We start from the raw sequence: 19700 nt of genomic DNA, 5'->3' as shown, positions 1-19700 counted from the left end.
TTTGTTTTGCCACTGCCATGAAAATACGGACGGGGAAGGCACTCCAGTGTGTTATGAAGGCACCTGCAAACCCAACGATCTCATACAGCATCCTAGACTTCCTAGCGCAAAACCACGTCTCCCTCCCCCCACTGCCACCCCACCCTCACCTCTGGGCCAATTCTCACCTGATCCAAGACCAGCATTTGGAAGGAGGCTGCCCTGCATGGCCGCCACGATAGCTGGGCTCTGGGCAGCCGCGGAGCTGAGGGGCGGCGGGGCAGCAGTAGGGTGCAGGGTGCTAGAGACGTTGATGATGGGCGGATTAGCCATGCTGCACGCAAGGTTACCATGCACTGGATGGATGGGCATGTTAGCAGGGAAGTTAATGCCGATGGAGTCTGTTACATTACTAGCCATGCTAAATGGGATGGAGGCAGGCATTCCAAAAGGCAGAGCGGAGGGGATATTACCAGCCATGGCAGGGTGAACGGTTGCTGGGACTGTCCCAGGGAGAATCTGGGACGATGGCTGCTGGCTAGGGAACGGTGGCTGGGCTTCAGAGAAAGAGAGACAGAAAGAAAGAGCTAATTGAGCATGACAGTTGTGTAGGCAAGCAAAGGCTTAAATTTACTGATAAGCATCTCTGAAAATCCTGCTAGGCTGAACTCCTAACACATGTGATCAGACAAACACGTACCACACTTCAGCTTGTTAGAGACATCAGACTGATCCCCCTCTCCACTCCCCAGGAAAATGCACCGTGTTTCGACTGACGTCACTGAACTGTTTAACATGTCATGTTCATTACTTAAGCTTTGTTCAGGCAATAATGTTTCAAATTTCTACAATTCCTACTCTATTATACTGCTTATTAGATGAGTCAACCTATTGACTGCATTGATTTACATTGGGTAATCCGCTTTGAGTCTCAGTGAGAAAGGCGGACTATAAAATAACATAAATAAAGTAAACTAAATCAAATCAATCAACCCAGCCTTACAACACTGGATATTTCAAAGCAAAATCTCTGCAAAAGACCCTGAGGTGCTGAAGGCCTCCCGAAGCACCATCCTTAACCCACATTCTCCTGATCTAAGTCTCCTGCTCTACCCAACAGAATAGAGCAACTGGTTTGTACAAGCACTGAAACATCACCAGTCTCAGTTAGAGGCTTTTTAGCCAGTGAACTCTTGTCCCATCCGAACTGCAACCATGTTAGAACAAGCCATAAGGCAGCAGCAGTGAACATTTTTAGGATGTTGGTTGTGATGGTCACATCTAGAGTTTTTAAAACAGTTATAGTAAAATATTACTAATAAGTAAATGAACAAAACATTTAAACCCAAAGCTGGGAATGCCGTCCCTGTTTTGGAGCCCAGAGGGAGTTGTGGGAAAGGAACTCCCCTCCAGGCTCTTTTGCTTTGCTCCTCTGCTGCCAGGAGACATACAGAAGATGATGGTGGGACGAGACGTGCAAGAGCGTAAGGCACCCCTGGCTGGGGAGCTGGAAATACGGAGTGGGGAAAATTCTGGGCACACTCAAGCAGTGGCCTTCCACAGCCTTTCTCAAAGAGTTTTCATTCAGGCAAGTAATCTGGGAAGGACTTGTGGTACGTTTTATGATGGAGGGGGGGGGGATCCACTGTGGCTGTCACACAGGGCCCATGTAAGTCTACTGAGAATCTCGCCACTGAAAAGATCCCAACTGGACAACTTTAGGGCAACTCCTCATTCCATATACCAGAAGCATTTCCAGAGTTGCCATTCCAGCTGCCTGGAAGTTTTTAGCAAAGTAAATTCCACAGCCTCTGGAAACAGTTTGCTCTGTTAGATTTTCCCTAATACTTATTCCAGAGTTTCAGTTTTAAATCACATGAGACGCCTTAGATCAAGTCAGGACATTAGTCTACACAGCCCAGAAGTACACCAAGGCCTCGTCACCTCTCTCACAGCCCGGCAGCCTGAGATGATTTAACTGGCTGTGCCAGGGATTAAACCTACATAAAGCCACGTGCTCGACTGGCATCTCGTGCAGTTCGGATGGCAACGTACGGCTGTGTTGTCCAGGCAGGCTTTCCTGATTTGGTTTTAACGACGTTCATGTTCTAGTATGTCAGATTTCCAGTTGCTTTTTAACCTGTTTCTACGGTGAACTGCTTTAAGCAACAAGGAAAAGTGGGAAATAAACCCCTGAACCGTAGGGCCTTCTCTCATTCTCTCTTCAATGAAACATACAAACAGTTGCTTACCATGAGAACCTGCAGAAGGTGGTCCAATTTGTCCAGGCCCTATCTGTGGTGCTCCAGCTCCCGCTGGCTGTGACTGGACTGTCACAGGCTGTCCAATCTGTTCTGTCTGAGCCAGGCCGCTGGGCTGGCCTACGGAGGTGGCAGCTGGCACAGGTGTTTGGGAGATGGGCATGGAGTGTGCAGCTGGTGCCAGGGGAGCCCCCGAGGATGGGAGGGGCTGAGAGCCAGCAGAGAGGGAAGGGGGCGGCTGCTGCTGCTGCTGCTGCTGGTGCATTTGCTGGAAATGTTGCTGGCGCGCACGCATCTCAGCGTATTTAAGCTGCTCCATGTGGAAGGCCTGCCGGTCAGCCAGAAGCTGCTGTCTCTGGTACTCTAGCTACAGAGAAGTTAGCAAAGGGTTACTCAAGCCAGCGTCCACCAAATCCCTTCTTCCTTCTCCCCCCAATTTCCTTTCTCCCCAAATTCTTATGTCATTAGCACTTTTAACGCTCCGTAAACACAAAGTTCTCAGGCAAATTCTGCTCCAGGCAGCAGACAAGCCACCCAACTGCTGGGTGTGCCTTCAGACCCTCTCCTCCTGACCACAAGTAAGAGAACTTGTGGCTGTCAGACATTAAGACTGCAAAACTAACCACCGCCTCGTGGGGCCCCCGAATTTGAACCAATGTTCTCATGACAACCAGCCACGCACCCCCCCCCCCCAGAACACTCGCCTTGGGTGGAGTAAACGGGGCTGACTTAGAGGGGACAAGTCTGCACTTACTGCCTCGCGCTCCCGATCCATGATGGTCTCCAGCTCCTCAAAGTGCCTCAACTTGATCTCAAGCTTCTTCATCTGTGTCTCCACTAGCAAGGCCACCAGGGACTTGATCTTACGCTCCTCCACTGCTGCCAAGTGCTGCAAAGGGGAGGGAAAGAAAACAAGGATACAGCCAGGGCCAAGCAACGTCATGCCCTCCAGAACCCCCCAAAGACGGAAAGGTCTCTCGGCAGAGAAGTTGGAGCAAAGACACCCGCCTAAGACACGGTCAGCTCCTACATCTTCAGATGCCCGAAACTGCCAAAACCTGTTTAGGATAAGGATGGCTTACTTTACAGGCGTGATCTAGAAATGAGGGTGCATGGATACATGGAAATTGTGACCCAGCCCCACTGAATCAGCATACAAAAACAAACAGCATTCATGTAAAAACAGCGGTGTGTGCAAAGCATTTCCTATCCCAGTAATGCATTACCAGAACCTTGTCAGGCAGCAGTATTCGTAGTGCAGATGGAGGGCTGTCGGAGTCGTGAGGAAGCTCACGGCTGAGGTTTGGCTTGAAGGCTTTTTCAACCCTTGCTCCCTTTCACCAGGCCCTCCCGTGACTCCTGCAATCCACTCCTCCCCGTCCCCGTTTCTCCGGGACGGAGGCTCACGCACGGCGGATCCAATGCGAGAGCCCCAAGCGCCAGCCTGGCTTGCAAACTCCACACCACCCAACCATTTCCTTGGCCGCTCACCTTTGCCTTTACTGCAGCAGCAGCCAGAGCAGCGGCTGCCGCGGTGGAGAGGTTACCTTCACCGATGTCCCTCTCCACCTTGGCTTTCCGTTCACCCTCAATCTCAGCAAGGTCCTTGGGCCCCTCTTCCTGGCCATCCTTGGCCTCTTTCTCCTTGTCTCCATCAGCTGCGGAGCGGAAAACACGTTACTGGAACTCTGTGCAACGACTTCTTGGAATCAGGACGGCGAGGGGAGGGGCAGAACACCGGAGTTCCTCACTGGGCCGTATCCAATTCACTGCCCGCAGGAGGGGCTGGCAGCATGGATTTTTCCCTGCACAAAACTTTTGCTCCCCAGGAAAAAGATGCCTAGAGTTACAGGACCCATGTGAACCAGGAGAAAAAGCCAGGAGGCTGGGGGAGGAAGAGAAACTGGGTGGAATGACCACTCCTTCCTCGTCTACCAATGGTGCTTCACGAGCGGAGGAGCGGGAGCTTTCACCCAGCTCCCCCTCGTAACTGCAGTACCAGACCCCGTCTCTGTGCCTTTTGGTCCACATGGGCCTCACAGCTAAAAGCATCATCGTTCAAAGTGAAATGGGACTGGAGGAAGGGAAACCCAGGCTGCACTGGCTGTAATTTGCTGGATACAATCTTCAGAGGCAGGATGGTTGCAGGAGGTCCGTGACTGTACTTCTCAGTACTGCTGTTGTGAAAACCAAAACGACCATGTTACCCTGCCAGCTTGCCGTCTGTTCCCAGGGCTTTCACATCCAGGCACACAAGTGACACTGTAACGATTACAGACCCCTGGTTTCCTAGTCCACCCCCACCATGTTAGGTTCCTGGTCCTCTAGGAAGTTAAGAGGGTTACTGTACAGCACTGAAGACAAAATATAACCGCTGAGACTTTATGACAGACCGCCTCCGTTTCCTAAATTAGTTCGGGTCCCTGCTTAAGGAGCTCTGGCACAAGCCTTGCCGTGTCCTGGACGGTGCTGCTCACCCAAGGCATCCCCATCGTTCTTGTCCATTTCCTTCTCTCCATCAGCCTCTTTGTTTTTGTCCTCCTCTTTCCTAGGCACTTCTCCAAGTTTCTCTTTCACTTCCTCCTCCAGGGATCCTTCTCTTGGCTCCTGCATTGAAAGAAGGCCTTGATGCCAACAGCTGCTCTAAAACATTTCTATTCCTTCCCAAATCATGACCAACAGCTGAAGCTTGGAACTTAGGCACACGATACAAAAACACCAGTAAGAAAAGCCCCCGAACTGATAGAAAACCTTGGAATACTGCATCAGAAGCTTAATACGCAAAGGACTTTGAGATAAGGGATTGTTGCCAGGTGGGTGATTTTATGGAAATACGGATTACAGCACGTTATACTCAGTAATACAAATGTATTCTAGAGAACTCTGTATGAACTTTACGGAATTTTTTTCCCCCTAGCATGTTGTATAACTACACAGATGCTCCTTCATCTTTGACAGCCAATTAAAAATAGTGAATAGTATCAGAGAAATGTTCTCTAATTGTAAAATGGACCAATGATGATTTGCTCACTTAACTTTTCTTGTCATCTTTACCGATTTATATAAATTGTCTTGCAGCTGGACACGGGGTCACCTTTTGGCTAGGCAGAATGTCACATGATTGAAAATACGAATAATTAATTAAATCTCAAACCAATCGTAATTGTTATCACATGAAAAAGATCTTTGATTTCTGCACAAGATAACATATGATAGTGCTAACCCAAATAGATCAGGGTTTTGGCTAAAAAGAAATCTCATGAAGATCTAGGTGAGAAACTTACTTTTGTAATGTGTTTTATGGGAACTTCAAAGCATTTCATTGTAAATCTGATTAATTTAAACTTAGATTTCATTGAGAAATGTTAGGAGACTTAATTCTTGTTGCCTTTATCTGTTCCATATTTGTAGGTTTTATCTTAATAAGCAGTTATATTATGATATCTTGCTTTATTAGAAAACTAGAGTTTATTTTAATAAAAGAAATTATTAAACTCTTGAGAGGAGTCTCTGTGTCTTGGTGGAGAGAGTATCACAAGAAAAACCTGACAAATTATTTTGTACTGCCCACCAGTTTTTCTAAAAGCTGTTTTCAGGTATCACTTCAAGATCTTAAATTGCTCAGGATTTAAGATAAAATCTTTAGCCTGAGCAGTTAGAAGCCTTAATGAGACACGGATAAGCATTCTGTTACAGTGACACAGTGCCTTTCTTTAGAAAGTTAGAAAAAGTTGCAAACTGGCACTGCAATCACATTGGATGGGATTTTTATGAGCCAGACCCTCCTTTTACCACCTCTTCAAATATGCCTGTTATACCACGCCCCAGATCCATTTTTGCCTCTCATATATCTGGCTGTAGGCCATGCCCGCCCGCACCTTCACCTCTTTCTTCTCCTCTGAAGGCTGGGGCTCTGCTCGGTTCTCATCTGTGCAGCTCTCTTCTGAGTGAGCAGTGGGGGGAAAGAGAGGACAAAAGATGCCAGTATTACTGCCTGTAAGTAAGAGTCCCACCCACACCCTACTTTTAAAAAGTTGAAATAATGAATGGGAGTGGGAAGGAATGCTCTGAATGGAACCAGGGAGTCCAGAAACGTATGGAATGCTGTCCCCGAGGCCTTTACAAAGGCCAAGAGCTGAGGGACCCTCTACACTAAGGGCCAACCAACTTGCTCTTTGTTCCCTGATCTGAGGCAGGATCAGGACCGGAACCCCTTTATCAAAGAAAAGATCCAAATCCCAATCTCCCCCCCCCCCGTCCCAGCTTGAAATTAGATGTCCCCTGAGAAACACGGTTTACGATCCTGCTCTCCAGCTCTCTGATCCTCCTGGAGAAGAGCCCTGCCCGCAAATCCCAAGCTTTGGCTGGCCCAGTCCAATGGGTAGGAGGTGGAGGGGTTAGATGGAGTGATGGTGGGAAGCCCCTTACCCTGTGCCAGGCGATTGAGTGTGAGCTCCAGGCCGGAAGCCAGGCCGGCTCTGGTCTCTTGCGTCTCGGCACCCTTCTTAGTCCCCACCGCACACTGGGCGAGGTCCAACGAGGGCGCTTCACGGGTGGAAGCGCGGAAGGCGCCCCGCTCGCCCCCCTCACCTATTCTCTCCAGCTCATCGGATGTGGTCCCTGCAATTCCGCTGCTCTCCAGCCCAAATGCCGGGTCTGCCTTGCCTGTCACCTTGGCGGCTTCCTCCACCTTGCGAACGTGAGCTTCAACCAAGGCTGTAGGCACCTCTTCCTTCATCTTGGAGAATTCCTCTGCAGAAGACACAGTAAGCTGAAAAGTCTGCTTTGGAGCACCAGCTGAGAAATAATATGGGCAGTGTGGATCTAGGGAGAAAGGTGGAACAGAGTAGAATGGTGCAGGAGCTGGGGCAACCCAACAGGAAGTGTGATGGCACCTCTCCTACTTTCTAAAAAGTGGCCGACGCAGAAAAGGTTCGCAGATGACAATGCAAAGTCGCAGTATAGGCAAGGGACTGCTTGTGACACAGCAGCAATGGAACTGGATCTTCCACTTCAGTGCAAGGATCTGCTCTAGCAGCTATCCAGATTCCAAGCACCTACCATAACACACCTTCCAAGAGTCAGGGCTTTCACCATTTGTGAGAATCATGTAGCTCCACCATCAGATGCACTGGCTACTTCACAGGTTACGATTTTAAGTAATATACTACTCACGAGCACATACAGGCACACGCTGCAAGCAATGTCTGATTGACCAAAGATCCATTGAAGCATATACATATCCTGGGAGATTAGAATTTGGGAGAGGCAGCCTTACTTTCCTTACAAGAGGAAACAGGGCCTGGAGATGGGGGGGGGGCAGGAAGCAGGGCACTTGAGATGTAGTAGTTGGGCTTCAGAGTGCAGCGTATTTGATACAGATCCATGACACAAATGAAGCTAAAACAAAAAAATGGAGGTAGGAGTCCACTCTACTTTCAGTCTGTGCAAAAGCATCATTCATAACAGGAAATCTCCTTACTGGTTCCCAGGATACAGGCCCAGAATTCGGCATCCTGAGATCCTCCGCTTTCGTTTTAAATAACGCCCAAGTTCCTAGTCCATATGGATGTAGAGAAAAACTTGGTAACATGTGGGCAGCACACTGAATAGACATGAGATGGACAGCATTTCCAGTAATCTGTGGGACAGCAGTGTTGTGTCCTGCATCCATGCTGTGACCCTTCTACAAGCCCAACCACTCCCTATGTCCTTCCTCCCACAAGTTCTTGCCAAGCCAACCTCACCACCACATCAAATTCTGTGAAAATAATAGTCTAGGAAGTGGAATAAACTGCCCTATTTGCATAATGTGTTCTGCTTGAGGTTTTGGCCTTGCTCATTGGGGGAGACGTGCGTGAGCTGCAACAATGCTCAGGCAAGGAGGTTCATTACCTAGGGCCGACTTGGCAGCCGCAGATGCCACACGAGGGTCCACGACAGACGCCAGGAAAGCCACTGTGCTCATGACAGGGTTGCCTGACTGGCTGAAGGGGATGGGCTGGTAGGCAAGGGGCCCCAGAGACGCCTCCGAGTCCTCCAGGTAAGGGTCCTCAATGGGGAGACGCAGGAAGTGTAGGATGCACTCGTCTTGGGTGCGGCTGCCAACATGCTCAGAAACCTTGTTCCAGTCATCCTTGTACATCTCCAAGGCCTAAAGAGAAGAAATGGATTGGAGAAATGGATTGGATATGGATGTTGAAAGACAAAGATCCGCGACAGCTAATCAGCAGTACCTAGGTTAGATAAAAATTGATTATTTGTTCTCTTCTGTTATTTGTTCTTTAAAAATACCTGATTTTTTCCCAACATCTGAATCAGATTTTTATTTTTCACGTTCCAGCTATAATTTCTCTTAATCAGGATGGTTTAAAGTGAATTCTGAACTTACAAGCGTATGATCTCTTAAAACTCAGCTTGTGATCAGAAAGAGCTGTGGGGAAAACAACTTGAACAGTCATGACACATTTCTATTATAGCCTGGTGCTGGGGGCCAGGCAAATCACCGCAGGTAGCACCCGCTAATCCATCTGGGTGACCTTTTGCCCCTGTTCTGGGCTTTACACTTACCTTCCATCCTATGAAGAATAGCGATCTGATCTAGCAGCATTGCTGCTGGCTGAGATCTTTTTTTTTTTTTCGGAGGATGGGGAAGAGCTGGACAGGTAAATGACGAAGGAGTCTAGAACAAACAGGCACTGGCAAGAAGCAGCACCTTCCAGAGCTGAAACTAAATGGTACCATTTACAGCTCCAGTTTTTAGAAACACAGAGCTGGAAGGAACCCCCCAAGGGTCATCTAGTCCATCCCCCTGCAAAATGCAGGAAATTCAGCTCCCACCCCCTCGTCGCCCATGCTCTAGAGTCTAGTACCGGCTCATCCCTTCCTGCCCTCCCTCTCACCATCTGCCTAATTCATACGAAGCGTTGCTGTCAGACGGCCACCTAGCCTCTTTAAAACCCCCAAAGGACAGCCTGCCACCCCGCAAGGAAACCTATTCCACTGAGGATCCACTTGATCAGGAAATTCTTCCTCATGTTTAGCCGAAAACTCTTTCGGTTTAATTTCTTTTCATCTCTGACAACCAGTTAAAAGTAGTGACTAGTAGTAGATAAATGGTTCTCTAGTTGTTAGAATGGACCAACGATGATCTGCTCACTTAGCTTTTCCCGTCACTTTCTAATTATTTATATAGCTTATCTTGCAGCTGGACATAACATCACTTTTGGCTAGGCAGAATGTCACATGATTAAAAATCTGAATTATCAGCTAGATCTAAAACCAATCATATTACCAGCAGGTATCATGTATCAATCGACAGAAAAGATGACACTCAGGTAAGGAGTTAGGGACTTGATGAAAAAGATCTCATGAAGATGTAGGTGAGAAAATTATACTTGTCTGTGTGCTTATTGAAAATTCAATGCATTTCATAGCAAATATGATTCTGAATCAATCTTAGATTTAACTGAGAGATGTCAGGAGAGTAAATCCTTGATGCTTCTATTTGTTCCATTTCTATTAGTTCTATATTAAAACCCTTTATATTTTGATATCTTGCTTTATTAAAAAATTAGCATTTACTTCAATAAAAAATAAACATTAAACTCTAAGAGAAGTCTCTGTGTGCCTTGAAGGGGAGAATACAGCAAAGAGAACCCATATAGATTATCTGTGCTAACTGCCAGGCTCGCCAACAGAGAGATCCCGGTTTTTAGGTCTCAGTATCTAAGGCCTTGGAGCTGCTCAGAGTTGGGATATAAATCTTGACACTGGACAGTTAGAAAGCCTTAATGAGACACACATTTTGTTACAGGGAAACCCAACAAGTGGTGCGGGGGTGGGGGGGCGGAGGGGGGGGATGTGTCTGTACCCCTGAAGACTTTTCCTTCTTCTAACTTTGGATACTGCCTTCTGTGGAAAGGTGGTCAGGTTTCAAATGACAACCCACCAGCCTTTCCATTCTAATCTTCTTTTAACTGGCAAAATTTAGGTTTAGATATTAGGCATTTTTAGCTTATCCTCTCAGCTTGGAGAAGCAAAAACAAAAGTGATAGGAAAATGGAGAAACGAACTTCCTGAGATACTTGGAAATCTAATGAGTATGAATTAGATGCTGATAGAAAATCCAAGCAAAAAAGAGGAAAGGTTATCTAGGACAACTGCCCTTTGAGTAATCCGACTTGGTGCAGACATAATGTTTTACCAAGGTTTGTTCCCACCTGGTTACAATCCCAAGCACGGTTTTGCTCGCAAAGCATAATCCTGTCCTCAGAGGGCATGTGCAGGGAAACACCAGCAAAACCTGGTTGTCCACAAAGAAGTGAGAACTGTGACTTAACCTTGGTGAATGTGTAATGTTGAAGGTGTGATGCTGAAGCATGGTTAACACAAAACATGATTTCACACCACAGTTTGGGTACTCAGACATAACATAATGCATGGTTAAAGAAGACGAAGTGCAGTCAAAGTGGGATGTCTGCATAAGGCCTCAACATCCCCATCAAAATAAAAAGAAGTCATTCTAGATGCTTTTTCATACCGGTATTAAGAGAGCTTTCTCAATGACAACCATGGCACTTCAGCACCTCTGAAATCTCCTGAAAGGGGCATCTAACTTGCTGAACGGTGCTGGAAAGGTGCCGCTCTTGGACCAAACAACGTATTACTCTAGTCTGAAAAAGAACTGTCAGCATGCGGGAATACTCAGTGTGAGGGCTTCAGAGAACCAACCGATCAACAGATAAATAAAAAATGTCTTTTTTGCACCGGCTCTTAGCTTTTTCCTACTGGAAATATGTGTTAGCTGCTGAAATCAGAAACAAAGAGTTCAGCAATAAAAAGTGTTACAAGCAATTCTGAGAAGCCAAGCCATAATCTATCGTTTAAGCAAAAGCTTTTCTCTCTGCTCACCTCCAGCAGCAGCAGCGTCTCCTGCTCTGTCCACTCACGGGTTGCGCTGGCCGCAGCTTTGCTCTGTGAAAGAAAACCAGGGATTAGATCCCACCCCTCCCTGGGAAAGCATCTGAGCAAACCCGCCCTCTTCCTGCCCCTCTACCTTGGAGGGGACATTCTTCTTGGTGTACATGTCAGTACGCAGACCAAAGTTTTGCATGTCTGGGGGCTTCTCCTTGCTCTTGTCAGGGAAGTTCAACATCTGCTGGGAAGCTGTGGTCTGCTGTGAAAGCGGCAGGGGAGAGAGCCAGGAGGAGTCAGCAACAAAGCCCACAACCCAAACTGCTTAGGCATGGCTAGAAAGCTCCCTGCTAGTGAGTTTCAGATAAAACACTTCCCATTCTGATTCTTATTTGTGACCAATTCACAGAGAAGACTAGAATATGCTTGGGAACAGTCTTGTGCTTACGATGATAACCAGAACAAACACCCAAGACAGGAATATGAGCCAATCCTTAGAAATACCTGAACTTTCTATGAAAGATATCCGCCTGTATCTTGGCAAGACTTTCCTTCCTCATTCTTCTACCAATAAAACTTCATAGCATTAAGCAGCCAATGGGGAAATAACTGCCAATGGCATCTAACATGCCCTTAAATGAGGAGATACGACAGTTCCCCTCTTATTCTCACGGAAGAACTCACTAGCATAGCCTTTGTGTGCGCTGAAGTTCACACTTCTCCAAAGCCGAGGAGAGGAGGTTATGCAGCCCCAACCTCTCAGCTCCCTTCTGAGGAGTGCTGGCAGTTTTACAGCCCCACTCCCTGAAGAGGCTCCCCCTTCCCCTACCATTTCAGGTTTCCCTTTCACTGTCTCTGTGACGAGGTCTTCGATCTCCTTACTCTTCCGACCAGTCTTGGTGTCGCTGTCACTCTGACGGCCCTAAAGGAGAAACAGGGAGAACCCCTAAAGGGTGACGCTCAACACCCCACTTGGAAAGAGTCAACGTTTTATGGACATTTGCTCTTGTTGACGTGGAGGCGTTTCTGCTTAATGCAACGCTATGCTTGCCACGACGATTGATTCTCTTTAGCTGAATGGAGGTTACTCCAAAGTGCCTGCTTTGGAGGCAGGGCAATGCAAGTGAATTCATGCTCAGCCTCTTGCAGAGGGAGAAACCTCCTAAATTCTGGTTCTGCCTGCTTCAAAACAACAGGGCTTGGACTGAGCTCCCGCTCTCGAAATGGGGCTAGCCAAGCTAGAAACCCAGCAGTTATGCAGCCTCAACCTCTCAGCTCCCTTCTGGAGTGCTGGCAGTTTTACAACCCCACTTCCTGAAGAGGCTCCCCCTTCCCAGCAGCACCTGCCTAGTTCTGCCTCCAACTCAAACTGGCAGAATAAGCTTCTCCTGGGCCACCCATAATGCTGAGAGAGAGACACCTTGCTGTAAATAAAACCTAATGTGGTTATAAATCCATAGATCTTCCTGGCCCAACGTCTTCAGAAGAACAATTTAGTGTGCAATACTTAAAAAAAATAACTTGATTCTCCTATTTGGTAAGCAGTTATATTCTCCACCAGCCCTACCTGGGGTGTCTTAGGCTGCAGCGGCACCAGCCCTGAAGGAGTGTCAGCCAGAACATGGAAATGAGATGTGGGTGGTGGTCCCATTGGAGTCGGCCGGCTCTCAGCATCCACTTGGTAATTTATGAGTCCCCACTGCTCCAGGAAGGCATGGACCCTGCCACAGAAGGGAAGAGTTGAACCCTGAGCTCAGGATCCTGTTCTTAGTTTTAAGACCATCAAGTGCTGCATTCATAACTAAAGACAAAGGAAACTGAACGGTATGCTGAACAATCCTATAAAGAATATAAAAGGATATTCACAATTCATGATTTTTGTTTCTTTAATAAAAAAACATCCGGGCTAATTTCAATCAGCCCTACTACCACATGTAGATTTGTTTTGCTATTAAATAAGATGGCTGCAGTGGCAGTTAAGAAGCAAAAAAAAAAATGTTGCATTAAGTGCTGTGTAAGAACAGAGTGCAGTAGACAGTCTCTGCTCCAAAAACAGACAGATCACACACTCAGACTAGGGGCAGGAACACACAAACTCAAAGCAGCAGCGTGGTCAGTAGTAGACATCTTTTTTTTACCTATTCACATAACTCTCTTAGTGCAAGCAAGGAACTGCTGCACACAATTAACTTTCTGTTTTTGAGGAAGTATGTTTTTTAAATGGAAAAAAATGCTTCAATTCCTAATTAATTAATCCACTAACATTCAGGCATTTCCCAGCTCAGAGAGGCATTTCCATCCAGATGAAGGAGGGATTATTTCGGATCCTTTCTTTATTCCCACTTTCACAAAGCAGCCAAGATGTGGGGTTGTCTCACAGACGTTCTAGTATAACCTTTTTGGGAGGCTGGCTATTCTGTATTTCAACACACACCTCATGATGGCACAGACATCTCCGGCCAGATTCCGGCGGCAGGCAGTTGAGGTTAGATACTCCTGTGGATTGAGCCGGTACGTGTCAATCATGAAATTGCGGTATGCCAAGTAGCTAGAGCAGCATGGGTGAAAAAAGGAAACATTCAGAACCATCATCTTTAACCCCCTTTGTTCGCAGAGTCTTTCCACTGTATCAAGTCACACGACCAGTATCCCAAAAGCCAGCTCACATCTTCTCTAATCAGGTAAGATGCAACAAAATAAGGACAGGGCTGCCTTCGGCTCTCCAGCTAACTGGAGGTCAGAAACTGAAGGGCTATCCTGGTCTGCATGTCATTATTCCGAAGGAGAGTGGTCTTACATTTCTGGAGTCTTGGACTTGTTCTTGCCGTTGAAAAATTCTGGGAGGGCTCTTCGCTCAATGGCATGAACACTGTGGAGGAAGCATAAAGAAATATCACTGCAGGCCAGAAAGAGGGAGGCACTGAGAGGGAGCCCCCCCCCACTCCCTATCACAGCACCTGTTATAGTCGAACCAGGCTGCGTAACTGGGGATGATAATGTGATGGGTCTGTTCTGTCACATTATCTTCATGAAGGTCGGGGTTCTTTGTCTGCTCTCCTTTGTTGCCAGCATTGTTCTCTTCTTCATCCTGAAAACCAGAAGCCTCCTGAGTAGGTGACACGTGTACCTTTCTTACGACGGATGCTCCTCACTCTCCTTTTAAGAATGTTTGATGGCATTTTTCATTCATCTTAAGAGCTCACAAGCCTGGTTCACATAAAACTCAGAAGGGTTTTTGCAAAGGCCAAATGTTAAGAGACAAAGGAGGAATCAAGGAAAAATGGTTGTTATCTAAGAGAATGTCAAGGCATTACTAGTGGTGAACCAAACATTGAACTTAAGGTGAGGCTTTCATCTCATAACTGAACTGGACTGTAACTCTGTGTAGGTTGTGCCACCTCTTTGCTCCATGGGCGTATGGACATTTCTTGCAACAGCTTGCACTGTCCCAAGGGCCCCCCTGCCCCAGTTCATATGTTGAAAACTTCAGAGGAGATAGATCCACCTCTGGCAAGCCATCGCAAGCCATTCACTTTACTTTGGAGGCCTGCAGTTGGAGATACTGCCAGACTGAAAGACAGAAAGCAATGATACCCTACATTCTCCATGTTGAACCGGGGAGTTCCTCAGCAATCCACTGATGAGAAGAGACCCCCACAGTAAGTCCAATGTTGCATTCTCCGTCAGTAGAGGAAGGTATCCTTGTACAGGATATTGAAAAGCTCTATTATCCCAGGTGAGAAAAAGAGAGAGGAATGATTGAGGAACTACTTTTTGGAGGACTCGTCTGCCAAATGTTCCCCCCAGCTGATGCAAACATGCCTCACAAAAGTAGAGGTTGATGCCCAAGTGGCTGCCCTATGGAGTGCAACGGATGCACTCGGAAGGGTGTTGAAATATGCTGTAAGTTGGAGAGATGCACACTTTGATCCACCTGGCTATGGCTGACAAAGATGCCTTCTTTCCCATGGAAAGAAAGAGACAAAGAGAGCATCTGAAGACCTGAAGGTTTATGTTATGTTCTTTTAATACAGATGTGGACAGCCCATCGAATGTCTAACTTGCCACTAAAAGTCATATTCCTTAGGATGGCTGGGATGAGGGAAGAATGAGGGAAGGTGGATCTCCTTTCAATTTCCATGCGGACAGGCGGAGCCAGCCTGGTTGGGATGGAACAGGGGGTCTGGTAAGAGAACGTTGTGGGTCACCAGAACGATCAAAGGTGGTGGTCTGTGCCATCGCTAACAAGCTGGAGAATCAGGGTCACCTTGGCCAGGGGGTGCAATGGCGATGATTTCTGCTGCCTCTCTCCATATCCTGCTGAGTGTTCTGACTGGGACTGCAGCTGGAGGAAAGACACAGAGGAGTCCCGTTGGCCAGGGGGATGAGAGAGTGCACCCGCCTCTTCGGACAAGAATCTGGATAGGATCGTTGTCGATTAGGAATTCCAAGAGGTCCAGGCAGGGAACACCCATTCTCCTCCTGGGCACTGCTTAGAAGACCCCAGGATTGGAATAGGAATGTTATTCCTATTCCAGACAATACCTGTGTTAACTTCAGATGTATCACTTAAACAGCGGCAAAAGGATATTTCAATATTTATACGGCAAGGGAAAAAACCAAGAGTTAAATATAAAGTATAAAATTTTACAATATGCGAAGGAGAGAGGCGGCCTAGGTTTACCGGACTTGAAGGTGTATTATGCTGCCCACATGTCTTATGTGGATGAAGGAATGGATGCTTCTGAGAAATGAGAAGTCTTGACATTGGATGGTCATGACCTGAGATTTGGATGGCATGCTTATTTGTGGTATGATCAAGTAAAGGTAGACTTCAAAAATCATTATATTAGGAGAGCCATCTTGAGAATTTGGAATAAATACAAACTGAGATTATCACAGAAGACACTGCTTTGGATTTCAACACAGGAATCTTTCTATAGATGTGAAATGACTACTAAAGAGGGATGGCTGACTTACGGAGACTTACTAGAATTCTCACTGGGAGACTGTAAATTGAAGACAAGGGAAGATTTAATAGCTAAAGGTTATAAATGTCAATGGGGTTTTTTTGCCCAACGTCTAGCAAGGTTTAAATCATATAAAAAAATTGGGGGCTTTGATTATGAAAAGACAGGGTTTGAAAAAGAGCTTTGTACAAATGATGAACACATTATTTCTAAAACGTACACACTTTTGTTGAAATTTGAAATGGAAGAAGAATGTGTGAAAGACTGTATGGTGAAAAGGGCTAAAAATTTGGGGTATAATATACAAATGGACCAGTGGGAAAATATGTCAGTAAAGGGGCTCAAATTCACTTTGAGCTCCACACTTAAAGAAAATTTCTATTAAATTATGTATCGGTGGTATATGCCTCCTTATAAATTAGCAAAAATGAGTAAAGGTACGTCAAACAAAGTTGGAAATGTGAGCAATATGAAGGAACATTTTATCATCTTTGGTGGACTTGTCCTAAAGCAAAAAAAATTTTGTCACAAATTCATATGATGATACAGAAAATTTTGAAAACCAATATACAACTTAACCAGAAGCCTTTTCGTTGGGACTAATGGATAAACAGTTGGAAAATAAACATAGTGTCTTATTTCTATATATTACCATGGCGGCTAGGGTTATATGCGCAAAAATGGAAAAGTACGGTATTTCCTTCAATCGAGGAATGGATTGTGAAAATAATGGAGTTAGCGGAGATGGATAAACTTACAGCCCTGATCAGAGATAAAACACTGTCTACCTTTATGGTTAACTGAAAACCCCTTATTGACTTTCTGCATGAGACGAGGAAAAATGAACTGATGGTTTGTGGTTTTGATTTCTAAGAAGATAAATTTGGGCAACATAAATAGAAGGGGGGCAGTATTGAAAAAGTAAATTTGGGGGATATTAAAACTAAAAGTGTAATATTTGTTAAAATATGATAGGTGTTGTAGAGAAAAATGGAAAATGAAACACGTATTATTTTTCTTCGTTATTTTCAATCTTTGTTCTTTTTCTCTGTATTCATTTTCTTTACTTTTCTTCTTCTCTCTCTCTGCCCTTTTAATTGGGCGTTTAATCTTATTAATAAAATAAAAAGTATTCCTTAAAAAAAAAGAAGATCCCAGGATTGAGCGCCCATTCCCCTGAGTCCAGGCCCTACTGCCTGGGCCAGTCTGCCCTCAGGTTGTAAACACCCTGAATGTCTGTAGTGTGCTCTTCGCCTCTGCCAGTGCTTTGGCAGGGGAGCGGAGGCAGGCCGCTGAAGGAGAGCTGTTGCGAATAGTCACAGAGGCTTGTTTGGAGCCAGGAAAGATGAGGCTGCTGCACTGTCCTCTCACAGCAGCTCCACTGTAGTTGCTGCCTTAGCGTGTTCCATCCAAGGCAACTTTTCCTTTTTAGCTCCACTTGCTGCTTCTAGTGAGCAAGAGGCATGAGGATCCAATGCAGATTTCTTTAGATGTTTTGACATTTTGTCCTGCAAATCCCTTAATGGGATGAGAGAGCTGTGGAAGCTCATCCATGCATGGAGCAGACAGGGCATGGCCTGGGGGTGGGGATGGAGTGCCTCCTTGGGAGAGAATGGAACCCTTGGCAAGAAATTCTCATATGCCCCGCCCACAGAGCAAGGCAGAAGCACAACCCACAGAACGATACCTTCCTCCTCTGATGGAAAAGCAGGCTTTCCGAGAGATGCTTTTCAGCACTAGAATAATGGACAAGAGAAGTCAAGAAAAGAAGAACAAGGATGTAAGTGTAGAGGGAACAACGGACCTAGCACAGAAACTATGACGATTCTCTTGACTGAGTTAAGAGCATGAAAACAGGCAACAGCTAGAGCGTGACAGGCCTGCTTGGCTCACCTTCCCTGCAGTCTCCATGCTCTCATCCTCCGGTTCATCTGGAAAACAGAAAAAGGCATAGGCAACCCGAGTCAAGGAAAGAAGTCTCCATTCATAGAGCCTCTTTGTACCCATTTTACAGAAGGCAGCAAGAACAAAGAAGCTGAGTTGGGCATTTCTGAGACTGTCAAACATGCATGCCCCTAAACATGGAAGCAGGTCACCTTTTTTATACAGGTGCCCCTTCCAGCAAGTCTTCCTCCAACAAAGATATGACTTCTTTCAGCAAGGACTGACTTTGCTTCATCAGAGGAAGCCTATTTCTATCACAGAATATATTTATTAGAGGAAGACTTTCTCCTTTGAAGGAAGACTTAGCAGACTAGAGTCACAGGGTTCAGAATGTTTGTTACTGCTGTTACAACTGGTTTGCCGTTATTTCCTCAAACCTTGTATTCACTGCTGGGATCGTACGCAATTGTGTCAGACCTACCTCTGGCAAATGCACTATAGCCCATCCTGAGCTCAGAACTGAGATGAGGTTACAAACATAACACAGAAATAAAACCTCTGACTTCTGGGAGCTGGAAGTGGCAGAAGGAAGCATTTCCTCTACCACCCTAAATAGATCAGGGGTCACCAACTGGTAGCTTGCTGTCAGCTAACCGTTCACTCATGGAGGTGGGCACCCTACCCAGCACACGCCAGAGAGGCAAATGCTTCCATGCCAGCTGTGCTTCTTCGCTTGTCCCTAAGGATGCAGGAGGTCAAAGTGCAGGTCAGGACTGAGGCCTCTGCCCTGTCTGCCTTCCGCTCAAGCATGCCTTCGCTCACGTGCCACTAGGGAGGGTGATGCAAGAGGTAAGTAGGCAAGCATGGAAGGAAGGTGGCCAGTGCAGGGCTGTGTAAGCCCCAGCCATCTGGGGGCAAAGCCTCATGAGGGAAGGTGCCCCACCAAGATCCACAGTTCCACTAGTTTCATAGCCAGAACTAGGCGTTGCAAGAAGCTGCCTCAGCACTGGGCGTCCACCTCTCACCACCCTCCTTCCTCATCACCACAGGACGGATGGCCATGTACCCCAACACACCAAGCCCTGCAGCCAAAAGCCTGGGGCTTGGTGGGACAATACAGTAGTGGGGCACCCAGTGTGGAAGCACCCCAACAGTATGGTGGCGGCACGTGGAGGAAGGGGGAAGTGTGCCTGCTGCTGTCTTGCTACGATGGCCACTTCACTAATGTCTTTTTCCCTGGTTTACATATTGGGATGCGCAGAGAAGTAGTTATCTCCTCTACAGCAGTAGATCCTTGCAAGGAAAACGTCACATGTGAAGCAGCCTTCAGGATCAGGAGCCAGTGTCAGGACTCACGTAAAGTGATTTTCAAGATGGACTTGCAAGATTGTGTGTTAGAACTGACAAAATTTTCCAATGGGTAGCTAATCGTAAGAAAAATAAGGTAAGGCTCTCTGAACAGAGGAAGGGAATAAGGTATGTCCAAGACTGCTCTTCCAAGAGGAAGAGAGAATCACGAAAAGCAAAGGGCCCCTTACCCAAATCAGTCATAGTGCCGCCCTTCACAGGAGCAGATTCAGAGTCTTTCTTGGTGTTCACTATGAAACAGAGACAGCAAGGAAGGAGTACTTTACGGGAACAAAAATCTCAAAAGGTCTTCCCATCTGCCCTCCCACAGAATATGCTAGAA

At 46.5% G+C, this 19700-nt stretch overlaps 1 protein-coding gene across 9 annotated transcripts in view; it reads right to left on the bottom strand.

The window, feature by feature from the left end:
• The window catches only part of SMARCC2 (SWI/SNF related, matrix associated, actin dependent regulator of chromatin subfamily c member 2), a 48018-nt gene that overhangs the window by 3593 nt on the left and 24725 nt on the right, over positions 1-19700 (bottom strand). For 2 of the 9 annotated variants that reach the window (XM_054975837.1, XM_054975842.1), the window contains 17 exons: positions 19549-19608; positions 18020-18057; positions 14114-14244; positions 13954-14025; positions 13591-13704; positions 12724-12877; positions 11986-12078; positions 11299-11418; positions 11154-11216; positions 8136-8394; positions 6669-6992; positions 6119-6183; positions 4718-4847; positions 3732-3898; positions 2995-3129; positions 2232-2607; positions 168-536 (listed from right to left, as the gene is read on the bottom strand). In XM_054975837.1, coding sequence (XP_054831812.1) covers positions 168-536; positions 2232-2607; positions 2995-3129; positions 3732-3898; positions 4718-4847; positions 6119-6183; positions 6669-6992; positions 8136-8394; positions 11154-11216; positions 11299-11418; positions 11986-12078; positions 12724-12877; positions 13591-13704; positions 13954-14025; positions 14114-14244; positions 18020-18057; positions 19549-19608 — 2670 coding nt within the window. The remainder of the gene's footprint in view (positions 1-167; positions 537-2231; positions 2608-2994; positions 3130-3731; positions 3899-4717; positions 4848-6118; positions 6184-6668; positions 6993-8135; positions 8395-11153; positions 11217-11298; positions 11419-11985; positions 12079-12723; positions 12878-13590; positions 13705-13953; positions 14026-14113; positions 14245-18019; positions 18058-19548; positions 19609-19700) is intronic. The other 7 variants (XM_054975840.1, XM_054975838.1, XM_054975841.1 and 4 more) reach the window with 7 other exon arrangements.

This window comes from Eublepharis macularius, chromosome 4 (genome assembly GCF_028583425.1).
Source record: "Eublepharis macularius isolate TG4126 chromosome 4, MPM_Emac_v1.0, whole genome shotgun sequence".
In the NCBI taxonomy this organism is placed as follows: Eukaryota; Metazoa; Chordata; class Lepidosauria; order Squamata; family Eublepharidae; genus Eublepharis; species Eublepharis macularius.
This window is presented reverse-complemented; position numbering and strand designations above follow the sequence as displayed.